The sequence below is a fragment of the Podarcis vaucheri genome (genome assembly GCF_965113315.1).
Source record: "Podarcis vaucheri genome assembly, chromosome: 3".
NCBI lineage: Eukaryota > Metazoa > Chordata > Lepidosauria > Squamata > Lacertidae > Podarcis > Podarcis vaucheri.
The window spans coordinates 71,604,353-71,621,204 of record NC_138761.1 but is presented as its reverse complement, the minus strand read 5'-3'; the positions used below and the strand labels follow the sequence as shown (position 1 = coordinate 71,621,204).

Below are 16,852 nucleotides of genomic sequence, written 5' to 3'. Positions count from 1 at the left end.
TCCACTCAATATGTGATCCTGAATTTGCTGGGATAAGCCATATGAATATTGCCAGTTAGAAAACAGCTGAGAAATCATAAGAAAGGCAACATCAAAGGCACAGAAGCAGCAGCAGTGAATATATATGCATATGTATATGTATATTTCTGCTCTGTCAAAAACACTATTGTTGATGAGAAACAGATGACTAAAATACTAAAATAGTAGCACCAGGGAACCAGAAATTCCTAGAATAAGAAGAGATGGACCAATAATAATAATAATTTATTATTTATACCTGCTGATCTGGCTAGGCTTCCCCAGACACTCTGGGGAAATAGTCAACTCCTTCAGAAGAATAAAAAGAAATCTTGCCCACACTTCTAACAAGTACTACATTGATGAGTCTCTTTAAGCCTGAAATAGCTAGGCTGCTAAGCCTTCTGAAGCAGGGAGTTCCACAGTGAGTGTGCCACCGCTAAGTCAGTTCCTGTGCCTCACTGCCACCCATCTAACTTTACGTGGCTGAAGAATGTAGAGCAGGATGAGCTAAGCATGCAGGAGAGGCAGCCATTCCCTCAAGACACCCTGGACTCATCTGCAGTTGAGCTAGGAGGGAGAACCATGCACCATTCATGTCCATGTTGGGTTGTGGGTTGGTGCAGAGTTCATGCCCCACATAGCAAACATTTGGGAGTGCTGGGCCTGATCCAGGGTGGCACCATCCACACCACGGTTCTGTATCGAATGCCTTTTCTGGATCAGGAATAATATCTTTCTGGGCAGGTACAGAGGGTCAAAAATATTAACTGTCCACACATAGTGACTTCAGATATGGCTTCACTTATTTCTTTTGTGTTTCCTGGTTTCAATCTTCTTTAAGAATGCAATTCCAATTTCTGTCACCTCATCCCCCTTCAGAGTGTCTTGGATGAAAGTAACTTCAGCAGCCAGATGTATCTGAAAATAAGTAAGTTTGGCTAAGTAAGTGAAAGAAAACCTATTGTTGTTCCACATTGCAGGGTTTTAAATTTTTGTTTAAGAGGGTGCACTATAATGGGTGGGTGGGACTTATAGAATAAAAACAAACAAGTTTAAAACAACAACAGCCGATTAAATGGGTAACAAAATGTAATGCAGAATGAAATGCTGACAAACCTTGACAAAGGTCAAAAACAAAGAGCGGAGAATAAAACACAACAGCTCAAACTTATTTTAAAGCTACAGCAAGATTGAAAAGGGAAATGAAAAGGTGTTTTCTTTGTGCAAAATACACCTTGAAACACGGGGGCCAGGGGCTGCCAATATGGTGCCTGCGAATGCAGTGATTCACTTGTGGTCTTTGCCTGGTGCCCATGAAGCCTCTGAGGCCCTCACATACTTCCTGCTTAGCCATGAGGTGCTGAAGAGCAGATACAGCCCAAAGTGAAATTCTGTGGAGTGACAGTCTTTCCCCTTTCAGCTCTATGTGCTTTCCAAGGCTCAGGTCAATTCTACTGAAAAGTGACCCCCAAATGTAGATGTGCCCATTCTTTGAGATTGTGACCTCCCCCTTTTCTGTACAGAAGGGCACAGCTAGCCTGCTTTTTTATTTCTTTTTTTAAAAGAAGAATGCATTAACTGACACAGCTGCACACAAGTCCATTAGCACTTATCTAAATAAGCAGACTTTTTTTTTTTAAGCAGCACAGTGTAGCTTCCACAAAACAACTGGTTTGGAAAACACAGCAAACACAGTTCTGTTTTCTCCGGCTTTCGCTTTCAGATTTGTGCAGATCCTGGCAGCTGTGGCTTTCCCTCGGGGCCAGCTTCATTTCCTAATGCCCTACCCAAGGGCAAGACAATTACTGCAATGTAGCTCTGCCCTTCTTACAAGGGTCAGGCAGGGCTTGCATTGCTGCCACGTGACAGGTTCAGATGCCACCCCTTATGATAGAATGTAGGTGGGTGTTTGTTTGGGTGGGTGTATATTTTAAATGTAACTCACCTGGAGACCTTTTGGGTGGCAAGTAACTAACAGTTTATCCCCCTCTTGCCCCGCTGCTTTCCCCTAGGGAAAGCTGCTCTTTAGTGCTGTTTTGGAGCAAAGGGCAGTTTGTGTTTTCTCCAGATTGACGTTTGCTCCAATTTAGCACTAAAGAATGGGTTTTCGTGGAAAAGGAACTGGGCAAGGGGAAAACCACTCAGACCCATGCTTTCTGGGCATGGGATAAGCAGAAGTGTGGATGAGCCCTATTAGTTTTAATAATTACAACAGCAGCAGAGGAGGCCAAAGCAGCTGTCGGCTGCTTACCATTTCTAGAGCACCTCTTATGGCCCCACACAAGAGACTGCAATAGCAAAGTGAAGATCTCCCCGCCGGCAGCTCTTCCAAAAAGTCCACCAAGGGGTTCTTGTCCAGAATGAGGGAGAACCGTGTGGAATTACTGCAAGTCACAGTTGGCACAACACCCAGATACATCTTAAAAGCAACCTGGAAATGGAGAGGAGAACATGCATCCCATCAACACTGTCTCCAAGTTTTCAGGTGGAAATGGTTACCAAAGGAAAGTTTGTTAGCTTAAGACAGGGATGGGGGACTTGTGGCCTTCCACATGCTGCTTGACTACAATTCCCATCATCCCTGACTATTAGCCAGAAATGATAGGTTTCATTTCCTGGCTTAAGACAAGCCCAGATGAACATTTGTTTGTAGTCAGAAAGAAATCAGGTTTGAAATCTACTTAACTGTAGAAGAGTTTTCACAAATTTCAAATGCAAAAATTGATCTCCTGCATTTGATGGATATGATCACTACAATTGATTTCCCTTTTTGCAGTCACTTGATTACATGGCCCCTTTCCTTCTCCAAACCTACATCAGTTTTATATCAGTTAACAGGTATGTAAAAATGGTTTATTTGTTTTTTGCTTACAGCGTGCTCAGTTTCACACTGGGCATCTTATGACTTTATACGGGCTTATCACCTCATTTTCATAACCATAATAAGATGGGAAAGATTGTGCCCATTGTAGGCCTGGATTGCATTCCAATCTGCAGTAGGGGTACTAAATGAATATAGAGCGACATTCTTTAAGAACGAGGGAGGTATTCATGTTGAGTTTCAGCACCTCTTTTTCTAGAAAAATAGCACTACCTACCAGTAAGGAGGTTTAAGCTGGGTGCTCAAGTTTGGACTGCATGGCTGAACCAAGTTATCATTGCGTTTCTATACAAATAATTTAGGAACAGACACCATTTTGGAACCAAGGTTATACTGCCTGTCTTTTCTTGCTGCTGTATGGATAATCACACAAATCTGACCTTTGAAGAGTTTGTAAGCAAACCATTTTTAACTTACCAAATGTGTAGTCTCTTTCTATGCTAAGGGAAGTGGAGAATTTTGGAAGCAACTTAGAAGGGGATATTTTAAAGGTCTAACAGCCTATATTTCCATGCTTTACTTTGGCTGTATGTTTTAAATCTTTGCTGGGGCTCTCTCACCAAATAGAACTTGCCCCAAACCTGAATCTAGGCATCCAGGGAATTCTTTTTTTATTATTAAACCGTGTCTATTTATCTTTTTAACTAAACCAAACCAACACACTGGTGATTGGGTACCTTTCAGTTTGATTGCAAAATGGGACTCCTAGAAATAAAGCAGCTGAGCCTGGAAACCCCTCCCCCCCCAACAAAAACCAGAAGAAGACCTTTAACTAAAACTATAAATATGGATAGCATGTTACTATGGGAGTAGAGTACTTGTGAAATTTCCACCACTGAATAAAAAAACCCAAGAAACAGTTTACTTATACTTTATTTAAATAAGTAAATGAAAGCATTAAAGCACTGCAGGAACAAGTTGGCTTTGTGCACTTTTCTATCCATATCTATGTAACATTATTTGCTTTTTATTAGTTCCCTTGCTTGCCCCTTTGAAGCAACAAATTGATTCTGATTGTGCCACTACTGCAATGCCATTTTCAGAAATTTAAGCAAAGAGCCCTTCATTAGACCTTTGCTGCTCCTTTCTCTGCTGCGCTATCTTCTTCAAAATACCACCCAGTTTCATTAAATGTTTCCATCTAACTCTGTGTTGTAATTTTACAAGGGAAACCATGAGCTATTTTCTTTCCTCAAAACCCATGACAGCTAATAGGATTTTATTAGTAGGCATTATTATAGTAAAAAAAAACCAGCATGGTACCTCCATTTACATAAGGCACTAATACTGCAAATCAAACCCTCTTTTGCACTGGGTTACGGGTGTGTGTGTGTGTGTGTGTGTGGTGGATGGATTGGGTGGATGCGTGCTTCTGTCCTGCCCAGCCAGCCAATGCCTGGAAACTGGATCCCTCCCCCCAAAATTGAGATCATTCTTGTGATCATCCTCGCTAAGAAAGGGACACTTGCACATAGCCTTGCCTCGTCGAGGCAGCACCTGTGCATACCTGTGCAATTATGTCTGTCGTTTCAGAATAACTCCGGCACTTCTTCACAGAGGAGCGAGCCAAGAAGTCTTCAACTAACCTGATGCCAATGTTATACCCCCTGAAGAAAGAGAGAACAAAAAGTCAGTCGTGCACATTTGATACTTCTTTGAACTTACAGAGGCATTTTTGGTCAATTTCCTGATCTCTAGCCAACCAACTCTCTGAATCACTCAGATGCTCCCAACCCAAAGGGATAGCCCTGCTGACAAGGTCCCTCCCATGTGTCTCTAAGCAGAAAAACCATGTGACTGATTGGGTTGCTGGAAAGGCGGCCCTAGTAAGAAAGCTCTTGTTACTTCTGTTGTTATTTAGGCCTATCCAGTACAGCCACTACAGAAGAGATGAGTGGAGTTAGGACAGCATTAGCCACCATAATCATACACTGGTTCTGAGCACGGTTGAAGCTGTTTCCCTGAAGGCCAGAGAAACAACAGGGAGTGTTTTCTACTTTGAATCCATTTTTGTTTGTTAGTTTAACACAGGCTTCCTCAAACTCGGCCCTCCAGATGTTTTTGGCCTACAACTCCCATGATCCCTAGCTAGCAGGATCAGTGGTCAGGGATGATGGGAACTGTAGTCTCAAACATCTGGGGGGCTGAGTTTGAGGAAGCCTGGTTTAACATTTGTTTTGTGACCTTCATAGAGAGAAAGAGAGCAAGCAAGCAAGCAAACAACAATGAATATTTTTCTATAATAAATATCTGTCTTTACTTAATCGTTTTGCACTTATTTTTTTTTAAAAAAAATAGGAAATTGGGAAGAGAAATAGTGTGTGGCTTGTGTATATTTTGCAGTAAGCTTGGTATTAACCATTTTCCTGCGTTCACTCAGAAAAAGCTGCAGCAGCTGCTGGGTGGGACAAAGTCAATCAAGTCCATAGAAGTATAGAGAATAATTGGTGGGTTGCTTTTTTAGAGAGGAGACAATGGCACTCTGCACACGTGTAAAGGCACACTTCCCTGAATAAGTGCTGTGTAAGTCTTACTGTGGCGAAAACAGAAAGGTTAAAAAATGCAGCCCTACCAAATAAAACTGTTACCAGCTGCTGCCGCCAAGGAATTCCCAAGTATAAGGAACTTGAATTAATCAACATATTGCTTTTGCCAGCCTGAAAGGCTTTAAAATTTAAAATGGAAGAGTTAGTATTTAATGGAACTTTTTAACAGATCCATTTGAAGTTTAAATGAATTCGGGGGAAAGTTCCATTAAACTCTCTCTCCCTTAATCTTAGTTACAATTCACAATCAGCTTTACCGGAAAACCAACTGCAGTTAATGGGAAAGCATTTAAGTAATATAGGATGAGAGCATATGACACAAAGCCAAAACAGACTATAATAGCCAAGTAAATTGATATAACACAAACATTTCTTGTAGGCGGAAGTTCAAAGTCATGCAATATTTGTTTATTTCCAGGGATGCTAAATGCCCATTTCAGCATTGCAATACAGCCTTCTCCCACTGCCACAATGAGACTGATGAAGGCTGATTAGCTCAGTGGTCACTGCATGCTGACTGACTGCTGGGGGGCTGGGGAAGGACCCCAAAACTGGGTGGGAACTGGGAGATGGATGAAATGGAATATACTCAAAGAAGACATGTCTGGATCAGCAAAGTCCCACTTGTAGCTGCAGAACCTGCTGTTAGGTTACCAGACATCCCCGTTTCACGGGGACAGTCCCTGGATTTACAAATCAATCCCCTGACAAAATCCTATCATTCCTATTGAAGTTGAAAAGTGTCCCCGGATTCATTGAAAAAAATCTGGTAACCTTAACCTGCTGTCAAAAAGGCCATCGAGGGGATCATCATCCCCATCAGTTGAAAGCTCCCTGAGAAAATACTGGCTTCATCTTGAGAGCCAACCTTCCCATGGAAGTTTATAGGACTATGCCAGCCAATGGCATCTATCCCATTCATTACAGTGCCATTTCCCATCACTTATCTTGCCAGACCTCGAGGGGCTAGAAAAGCGATTTGATAATTGTCCTAGAAAGGGATGGAATAACAAACCAAATCTTGTGTGGATAAACAGCCCCTCCAGAAGTTCCACCAATCTCCTGGATTTAATTTTTCCCCCCAGACAGATCCCGATATGAGGAAAGCAATGTTAAATGGATATCATTGCCTGCTAAGCTGATATGCAACCGTGTTTGAACCTGTCCTGGCTACTTACATGCTGTCCAAATATTTGTTCACATCTTCATCCTTTTCGTAATCCTTACACAGCTGAGCCACCAAAGCACCGTAAGTGAGTACAAAAAGCTCTCTGCTCTGCCAATTAAGGGAGATACAAAGCAATAGTCATGGCTTATTAAACATACTGAATTAGGAGGAAACAAATTATCCTACCCCACCCCTAAGCTTTTCTGTAAATATTCTGTCTAACGAAAAGGCAATGAACTCAGCATGTGCTGCATAATTACATAATTGCCTGCACTGTCCAAAAACTAGTAACACAGTGCCATATTGACCATGCCCAGGGTCAGCCCATCCACAAGGCAAGGTGAGGCAACTGCCTCAGGCGGCTGGATCCACTGGGGCAGTAGATCCCAATGTCTATCCTTCTTCCCCCTTTGCTCCTGATGCAGATCTTCTCTGACCCCTTCTTCTGACCTCAGGTGCCACAATGCCTTGGGCTGGCCCTGACCATACCCAATACGAACTCTCAAAAAATCCCAGTTTCCCAGGGAGATATATTATAGGGTAGATGCAGAAGTCTTTCAGCATACCATATGATGTGCTGATGCAGAGGATGAAACGGTGGGTAAATGCCAGTCCTAGAACACAAAGAGAAGCATATAAAAGAGAGGGGGGAGGAGAACAATAAAGTAACACATTCCTGTAAATTGCTTTGTTTGAAAGATAGAAAGCGAGGGGGGGGGGGAAATGTGATGGAACGAAATGCAAAAGCTGTTTAGAACTAGAAAGGAAATAATTCACACTGAATCAGGTGAGTAATAACAAGCACACAAATGGTTTCTTTTGCAATGTCTCCAGAAGCACACCTTTCCACTCTCCCAATGAACAAGCAACTGCATTTCAAAACTCCACCATGTTGTGAAATTTCTATGAAACCAGAAGAGAGCAGGAATTGCTGTGTGCTCACAAAGTCTCTAGAGGGCACATCACAGCCTTAAAGTACACTTCAGGACCACAAAAACTCACACAGTACAGCTCTGGAAATTTCTGCCAGTGACTTGCATGTTTGTTCCAAAGCAAGTTCAGTGGGGCCTCTATCCAAGTCTGTGTGCCTAAGATGGTAGCCTTAGTGAAAACTAGCCAAGCACTCACAAAGGGCTCCTACACTTGTGAACTCAAAATGCAAGGGAGTTGCACAGCTTGAATACTCAGTGGACCCTCCTATCCTTTACTATGTTGCAAGACCTCACGGAGAAGCTCTTTGTGCAGATAGCATTGTGGGGGCATCTCAAGCTCCAACAAAAAGCTAATCGGGGTGCCTGTAAGCCCATTTCAGCCAAGGCAGTTCTTTACCTGCCCCACTCCTCACTGGTGAGTCAAACTAGGAGGACTGGTGGGTCAGAATATGCTTGCAGGCTAGGGAGCCCCACCATCGTGTAGAGGAGGCTAAGCCATCTCATATCCTTTATTTTCATGAGACTCTTGGGAGGCCCACTGGGCTTCGCATCGACTCCGCAGGAACTGAGGACAAATCCCACTACAGTGCCTTGCAAGTGATGTGCAAAGAACTGAGTCCTGATTTTCATTGCAATCGCAGTAGAATGGCCTCCCCAGGGTTGCAGCTCTAATAAAATAAAATAGCCCCTTGCCTTGTCACATACCTGCAATTAAGTAAAGGAAAAGGTAAAGAAAATATGGCATATTACAAGTGACACAGTTAAGTGTCACCTGTAAGATAAAGGTAAAGGGACCCCTGACCATTAGGTCCAGTCGTGACCGACTCTGGGGTTGCGGCGCTTATCTCGCTTTATTGGCCGAGGGAGCCGGTGTACAGCTTCCGGGTCATGTGGCGAACCAGAGCAGCACACAGAAATGCCGTTTACCTTCCCGCCAGAGCGGTACCTATTTATCTACTTGCACTTTGAAATGCTTTCGAACTGCTAGGTTGGCAGGAGCAGGAACCAAACAATGGGAGCTCACCCCATCGCGGGGATTCGAACCGCCAACCTTCTGATTGGCAAGTCCTAGGCTCTGTGGTTTAACCCACAGTGCCACCCGCATCTCAAGTGTCACCTGTAGTTACACCCAAATGCTCCTGGCAGGCTCCTGGCAAACACAAATAGCCACTGAAACTATCACTGTACAGCACAATCCTATGCACATCTACTCACAAGCAAGTCCCATCGAGTCTTGGTCCTGTATACCTGAAGGAGCATCTCCACCCCCATCGTTCAGTTAAAAAAAGAAAGAAGTTCATGAGGTCCAGTGCCGAGGGCCTTCTGGCAGTTCCCTCCCTGTGAGAAGTGAGGTTACAGGAAACAAGGCATAGGGCCTTCTCAATAGTGGCGCCCGCCCTGTGGAATGCCCTCCCATCAGATGTCAATGAAATAAACATCTATTTGACTTTTAGAAGACATCCAAAGCCAGCACTGTACAGAGAAGTTTTTAATGTTTGAGGGTCTTCATGTTTTAATATTTTGTTGGAAGCTGCCGAGAGTATCTGGGGAAACCCAGCCAGATATAAATTATTATAGGATTATTATTATTAGTATTATTATTCCAAGTTAAGCGGCCTAGACAGAGCCCGTGGATATTCTGAAATTTACACAGAGGTGACTCAAACAAGCACAGGGGGAAATTATGTCTGGCAAACTTCTATATAATGCCTTGCACTCCTAGACTCCACAATGCAACTGCATATGAACTTCTTTCTTTTTTTAAGGAATAAAAGCAGCTTGGAATTGTATACAAGTCAAATGTTTAGAATCAATTCTTTCGATTCCTTGGTGTCAAGTAAGACTTGCTCAACTGTATGTTAATTGCATATTAGCCTTTGGGGGACTATAATCCAGTAAGAGTATTCAGTGTTTGGGGAAAGAAATTGATTCAAGTGATCAGAAATTCATTTCTGGAACAATAAAACTGGTGGCGCTGCTATTAACTGTTGTGCCATCTAGTGGCCAAAAAGGGAAATCTTTAATAGATGATCAGAATTAGGAGAGCGAGAAAGGAAGGGTGCTTGTATGTGGTGGTGGTGAATGGACAAAATTTGCAGTGTCATTTGAAGAAAAAATATTCCTGACTCATTCATATATAGACACAGAACAGGTTTGAAGTCTAGTCTTTTTGATGTCACTTTGAGAAGCATAGAATATCTTACAAAGCCAACTCATTTCCTTTAAGAAATCAATTTATCTTAAAGGTAAAGGTAAAGGGACCCCTGACCCAGTGAATTATAAACTTTTAAGGAGCTTACAAACAGGTGCCAGCATGGGGGGAAAAGTAGAAAGGCAGAATGTTTAACTTGATATTCTATTTCTGTCTGGCTGCAACACTCTAATGACACACACACACACACACACAGAGAGAGAGAGAGAGAGAGAGAGAGAGAGAGAGAGAGAGAGAGAACGGATTGTGTCTGTAAGGTTTGAGTTCAAATTCCTACTTAGCCATGAATTAACCAACTGAAGTTGAATCCTTAATTTCCAAATATATTCCCCAGGAGCAGGACTGGCCCAATACATTTTAGCGCCTGAGGCAAACCACACAATTGCACCCTGCCCCCCACCAGGGAATAAGAGATGAGTGAAGATCTAAGTTAGGAACAAGGGTGGGGTGGGGGGGGGAGATAAAGTTCTACATTAGGATCTGCTGCCCCTGTGAGTCCTGTCCCCTGAGGCAGTATCCTCACCTTCCTCATGGGTGGGGTGGGCCAGCTCTGCTGTAAAATTCTGTACAATTCTGTCCCACCCTCAGGGACTTCACTTTCCTCTCTTGCACCTTTGTAATGGCTAAATAAATTATTGCATGTTGTTGCACCGATTTTCCCCTCCCCTGGCTTTGTAGGTGTGTAGGTTGCTCAAGGAGAGGGATTAAGAGTTCTGTAGGATGATATATTACAGGGTTTCTCAACCCAAAAGGCCTGAAAACCACTACTTTAGAGGAACGGTGGGGTGCTTATGTGATACTGCTGATATGTGGAGTGAAAGGTAACATCCCTTCCTCCATTTCCTAAAGATGTGGTGTACCAGCAGCACCAGACAACACCTTATGGAAAAAGTTAGATTTCCCAGAGTTATCTGGGAAGAGGGATTGGCTGTTGAAACTGTTCTGAGAATTGTAGCTCAGTGAATAAGGGGGTCTCTTAAGAACTCTCAGCACCCTTAACAAACTACAATGCTCAGGATTCTTTGGGGGAAGGCTATGGCTGCTTAAAGTGGAAAGATACTGTTTCAAATGCATAGTGCAGAAGGTGCCAAAGGTTTCACGGGTCTTCCAAAAAATGTGATCTTGTTGGAAATCATCACAATAACTACAACAAGCACTGAAAATTGCTCTCGGGCCCCAAATAAGAACATGGGTCAGGCCAAACATCATTCTGTTTCCTATAGCGGCCAATCCGATGCCTATAGGAAGCCCACAAAAAAGGAAAGAAACATTTCCAGTAGCCACAGATAGACCTACCCTCCACAAATTTATCTAATCCTCTTTTAAAGCCATCCAAATTTGTGCCCATCACCGACAGCCATGAATGGAGTGAAGTAGTTCCTTCTTTTTAAAGCATCTTTGTTTCAGAAGAAATAATAAATATAATCATCTTAAGAACAGAAAAACTTAAATAATTCAACCACGAGAATGTTAAACTGTTCAGTCACAGATATACCACCAACACCTTACACAATGATAAGAACTCCATGACTTGACATTAAAAGAGGCTAACACCAATCTTGTGACAGCAAATCTCTATACACTGTGCAAATAAGTATTTCCATTTGTCCTGAATATCCCACCATTTACCTTCATTGAATAATCTGGATTCTAGTATCATGAATGAGGGAGAAAAAGCCTTTACTCGCTTTTTCCCTAAAGCAAACTAGCTAGGGTCGAACAGTGTAACCTCTCCTCCCAGGGGAGCTGTTCCAGTTCTTTGATGGTTCTGGCTGCCCTTTTCTGAATCTTTACAACTAAAATGCTCCCTCCTGGGTTCTCATTTCAAAACAAAAGATGAAAATGCAATCTATATCCCTAAACATGTTGAAATTCTTAGCTATATGTCCTAGCTTGCAAAACATGTTCTTATTAAACAGAGCAGCACATTAATTTAAAGAGGAAAGTTTTATATTTGGTAGCATTTACCTGTCCAAATAAGACTTACTATTTTGGGGTTCTCTGGTCTTCTGTTTGCTGGCCGTGACATTTTTCCTGGGCAGTAGTAGAGAGTATGTGATTCCCTGTTTATATCCTTTCTTCTTCAAAAAGCATTTTCCTTTTCCATTACTGGATTCCTTTCTTTATCCTGGCTATTAAAACAACAACAGCCCTTTACTACTCTCTGAAAGTAAAAGAGCTATGGGTGCCACATTTCTTCTTCTGCTCCTCCTCTTATGTGATTCAAATCTTCCAAGAGAAATCTGGCAAGAAATCAAGCCTGCTTCAGAGAACAACCTGACTCAGATCAGGAACTGATCCATTAAAGCAGAGAGATTGCAAATCACATGCATAGTAGCTGATCTCACTGCATGACAAGCAAGACCAGAACATTCAGAAGTCTAAATATGCCAGAAATATATAAAGCTGGTTATTTGGCATAGCCATAGTCTGTTCATGAATATCCACCTCTCACACATCATAATCACACACCTACACCCACTCATTTCATCTCAAAAGCATTCAAATGGGAATTCACTCATACAAACATATGCCAGCTGACATCTGTGAAGAACACCAGTGGACACATCCATTCATCACACACACTCCATTCATTCACATCCATGTCCTGGCTTCAATCCACAAATATCCACTGGCTTCTGTTTTCTGGCTTCCGAAAATGAACTCCAACCATAAGCATCAGCCTGCTTTAGCCTTGCTGTGTTCTCTGGCTTCTGAGTACAGACTCCACCAGCTTCTACCTAACATCATCTACCAGATTTTCTTAGGTCCACCACTAGACCTAGGTCAGCTTTCAACCATGGACATCAGCAACGATGTGTTATCAGTTTTCAAGCCACAATCCCACTCAGCAAGTGAGCTTGCCTTATTATCACTCCATAGCATCTTCCTGCCAGATGACCACCTACCTGTATTATTCAGCAGTTCTCCTCCTCCGAGTGGAAGAAACCAGGGCAATGCTGAATGGCAGGACCCCCTGCATTTTATTATTTTATTATAATTTATTGAATTTATATACCGCCCTATACCCAGAGGTCTCAGGGCGGTTCACAGAAAAGATTTGCTGGTTAATAGGGCCTTTTCCTTGGTCCTCATTTATATCCATTCAGCTGCCAACAGCTTCTACGGCATCACAAGTAGTCCGCAGTCATCCTAAGCTCATTTGCCAAGTAGAATGTTTCTGGGTAAACAGTCATAAAATCGCACAGCATATTTTGTACCTGTTTTTGCAACACAGGCTAGCATGTGCACTTGATTTTTAAAAATAATTATGTCCCAGTTTCTATCCAAAATTACAATTTTTATGCATGCAGATAAATGATTGGTAAGTAAATGCAAGATGATTGATTTCCAATGCGTATGCTGAATCAGTGATCAATTCCCACTGAGTTCAATGGGTTTTAGACTATGATCCTATGTGTTTCCTAGGAACAAAATCCTTCAAACAAAGTGAAACTTACCTCTGAGTTAATACAAATAGGATCGAGCAGCAGGTTTATAATACAGAAGGGAAGGGATTGCTACAACTGAAAGGACAAAAGGCTGCAATCCTATGCATACTTACTTGGGAGCAAACAAACATGAAACCAAGCAAGATCTACTTCTTAAATAACATGAATACATGAGGAAGTGAAAACATTACTGCTCTATCTGCTCCCCCATACATGACCTCTTTGATGCTGGATGCAATTTATCTGCTTATTGATGATCACATGGTCTTAGCAAGCTGGCAGTGCACCACCACTGTCACACAGACTTTCATTATTGGCTGTCCAAATGTCCTATATCTCAACTGTATTGATGTTCCACTGTCATCTTGATCTCCATTTCTTCACTAATGCGTTTTCTAAGTTAAAAATTAAAGCATGGAAAGGCTTTGCTCATTCCAAAGCTCACTTAAGGAGAAAAAACAAACAATCCTTGCTTCAGACAAAATCAATGGAGGAGCATAATATGACTGAGGCTTAAAGAAAAACAATTAAATAATGCATGCGGTGGTACGATGGGTTAGAGACTCTAAAATCTCAGAAACAAGTCCTACTGAGGGCAAATCTTCTCCAAAATTTTCCTCTTCCTGCCAAATCTCTTATTATGGAAGTACGTGGAATATTCCACAGCATGGAGCCAGAAATTCCAAATGCCCAAATAGGGATTCTGTAACATGAGGGGAAACGAACAGGGCTCCTCCAGAAGATACTGATTACCTGCTGGGACATAAGGGCTCTGGAGGTCTTCAAGGTATCCTGGACCCAAGTTGTCCAGAGCTTTGTATATCAATACAAGAACTCTGAAACAGCATATGGGAAGCCAGCAGATGTTTCAGTAGAGGTGTCAAATGCTTTTGGCCACCTGTCCCCATCAACAGTCTAGCTGCTTCATTCTGCACCAGCTAGAGCATCTGTACCAAGTCGAAGGGTAGCCTCACATAGCTAGTTCACGATACAGTCGCCAGACCATTGACTGGGGCTGGTCAGTGGGAACACAACTCAGCTGTGCTGGCACCTACCCCATTTCTAAGAACAATTCAAAGTGATGAGGTTTAACTTAATCTTTGGAATATCTCCTACAGGTCCCCAGTTACCTGAGACAAGGCTAGTGGTGACCGAATGGAGAACGTTCCCTCTGTGGAATTCCTTCCTCAAAGAGGCCTGCCTGGCACCAGGTTTATCAAAAATTTTTTGCAGTTTTTATATTCCCAGTTGCGTGTGTGCTTTATTATGTGTTTCATAAGCTATTCCACAGTATCTGCTGAAGGATAGTACAGAAATGCTTCAAATGAATGTATATTTATAAAGTATCTTGGCTGGGTGTGAACACCACAAAAAGAATGATAGGATGAAGAAAGATAATTGTAGTTGAGTCAATTAGTTACGCACAGCTGGAGATTTCACAAATGCATTTCATGTCCCTTCTGCCTTTGTTAAATGTTTTTATAGCTCCATCAGACCTTTTCCATATGCTTTACAACTCTCTCTAATTACAATTTGGCCGTTCTGAGTTTAATGGAATATCCCATCCTGAGCAAATGTTCATAGAATTACAGCCTTAGGCTTTTTGAATGAAATGTGGAGTATAATAAATTATCTTGGAAAACTCATCTGCTTTCAGAATTGGCAAAATACAAGGCACTTGGGTGCCTAAGGAAGAAAATCTGAATAGTTCTCATAGCAAAAACATAATCAATGGATCAACTATTTGCTGCTCTTTGGTGTAATAAGAAATCTGTCGACTGAGGCAAGTGTTTGATCCAAATGTTAATGGCTGTATAATGAGAACTTCATTTTAAATTTGGTTCTCTGTCAATTCCAAAGGGTGATGGTTGTTCAAAGTTTTGGGGGATCAGCTATTATGTATGCACTCTGGCTTCCGTCACAGTGTTCCGTTGCGCCAGAAGCAGCTTAGTCATGCTGGCCACATGACCTGGAAAGCTGTCTGCGGACAAACGCCTGCTCCCTCGGCCTGAAAGCGAGATGAGTACCACAACCCAAATTGCCTTTGACTGGACTTAACCATCCAGGGGTCCTTTACCTTATTTATTTTTTACCTATGCAGTTTCAATCAAAGTGTTTCAAGCAAGATATTAAATTTTAAGAAGACAACAGTTTATTCACCCTTTCAATACAATCCCTTTATTTTATAGTAAAACTTAAAATGCTTTTGTTAGATGCTACAGATAGATCACCCCTTCTCCTGCCAATGTAACTGGAAATGAACAAGAGAATACTACCAAAGATTCTGGGAAATTCAATTCTTCATGTTGTTTTAAAATATAGCTTTTCCTGGAAAAGGCTGACTTCTTTTCACTATTTGTTACTGCGCTCTGTTGCTACCAGTTGAACCATCATCTTCTGCGTGCAGATCTTCATTGTGGGATTTGGCATATCTGTTTTAGGTTATGCAGTCCGGGATTTATATATATATACATACAGTATTTATTTCTTGTGTACATTCACCAGCAACTGTATCCTTGAGAAAATATGTCTAGATTTAAAAGAAACAATGCAATGGCTCTGTTTTTTCCCCTTTAGAAGTATTTTTAGGTTGTTAAATGCTAAGCTTTTAAGGGATCTCACAATAACAGAAAATCAATGAGTTGAATCGAGGATAACCATGTCCCCTGACAGCTGAATCATCTCTTTCTTTTTGCTTTGTAGTGCCAGCTGGCTACTATGGAGTACTTCTACCTGCTGTTTACTTCCTCCTCCATTATAAAAACATCAGAGGATGGGAAAGGAAAATATGCCCTTACAGTGTTATGAATTACTAGTCTGAATTTACAATCTTCCGCTATTTTTTTGCATGCGTGTCAAGAATGCCTCCAATATTAAGCTGGCAGCACATACCTACTGCCTGCTCCTTACTCCTATTTCTCAACATTCCCAGTCATCTGACGTGCATCCACAAGCCTAAAAACCTGCCCTGTTCTGTATCACAGGTGAGGAACCTGTGCTCCAGGGGCTCATCTCATTTTGAGAGACTCCTATCGCTGCTTCATTTTTGCTTTCCCTCCTCATTTACCGCCTTTTCCTGGCTTTTAAAAACGCTTCCTCCCTCTTTCTATGCAGTCTTATAACAACAGGAAAGCGTTAGGACTGGTGCCACATGGGGCTTTGGAGGTGGGAATAGAAATTAAAGCTGCGGTCCTAACACACATTAACCTGAAAGCAAGTCTCGCTAAACTCAAAGGGCTTATTTCTGGGCAGAGATCCGTGGGCTTGCAATGTGCGGGCTGCAATCCTACATGCACTTTCTCGGGAGCAAGCGCCGCCGCGCTGCTATTCCGTGTTTCCCTTCCATTCCCCGTTATCCCTGCAGGACTTTACGGAGCTGTTGCAACCCGTGGAGACCCCCGATTCCCTTCTCCGCATGACCAACAGAAACAAATACTGAAAGCGCTTCGAAGCGGAAGAGAAGCCCCCGCTTCTTTCCCGGCAGCCGTTGCCGGCTGGCTAGCCAGGGTCTCGGGAAGCAACGCGCTTGCTTTCAAGGCGAAGAGGCAGCCGTGGGAAAAGAACCGGGCCTGCGCGCCTCGGCGGCAGGCGCGACCAATCGTCGGCCAGAGTCACGGATTTCCTTGCCAGGCCGATGAGT

At 42.4% G+C, this 16,852-nt stretch overlaps 1 protein-coding gene and 1 long non-coding RNA gene across 5 annotated transcripts; one reads left to right on the top strand and one right to left on the bottom strand.

Moving 5' to 3' along the window:
• Positions 1-249: 249 nt before the first annotated feature.
• Positions 250-16,765, bottom strand: TRAPPC3L (trafficking protein particle complex subunit 3L). 4 transcript variants are annotated; one of them, XM_082216764.1, is made up of 6 exons: positions 15,489-16,765; positions 7,183-7,230; positions 6,627-6,724; positions 4,410-4,509; positions 2,273-2,452; positions 250-939 (listed from the first exon to the last, which is right to left on the bottom strand). In XM_082216764.1, exons 2-6 carry the CDS (start codon positions 7,183-7,185, stop codon positions 820-822), a joined length of 501 nt encoding a protein of 166 aa, XP_082072890.1. In that variant the 5' UTR covers positions 7,186-7,230; positions 15,489-16,765; the 3' UTR covers positions 250-819. The 4 variants fall into 4 exon arrangements, with proteins under 4 accessions (XP_082072890.1, XP_082072888.1, XP_082072887.1 ...); XM_082216762.1 differs by lacking the exon at positions 15,489-16,765 and adding an exon at positions 11,748-12,586; XM_082216761.1 differs by lacking the exon at positions 15,489-16,765 and adding an exon at positions 8,764-8,923.
• Positions 814-5,166, top strand: LOC309529059. The gene is made up of 3 exons (XR_014218057.1): positions 814-949; positions 2,798-2,859; positions 4,436-5,166. It is a non-coding gene; the product is annotated as an uncharacterized lncRNA (long non-coding RNA).
• Positions 16,766-16,852: the final 87 nt, after the last annotated feature.

Coding starts and splice junctions, on each gene's coding strand:
- TRAPPC3L (XM_082216761.1), bottom strand. CDS start 8,820: ATGGGGGTGGAGATGCTCCTTCAGGTATACAGGACCAAGACTCGATGG. Junction 4,510..6,626: donor AACAAATATTTGGACAGCAT/GTAAGTAGCCAG, acceptor CTCTTTCTTCAG/GGGGTATAACATTGGCATCA. Junction 940..2,272: donor TAAGAGGTGCTCTAGAAATG/GTAAGCAGCCGA, acceptor ACTTATTTTCAG/ATACATCTGGCTGCTGAAGT.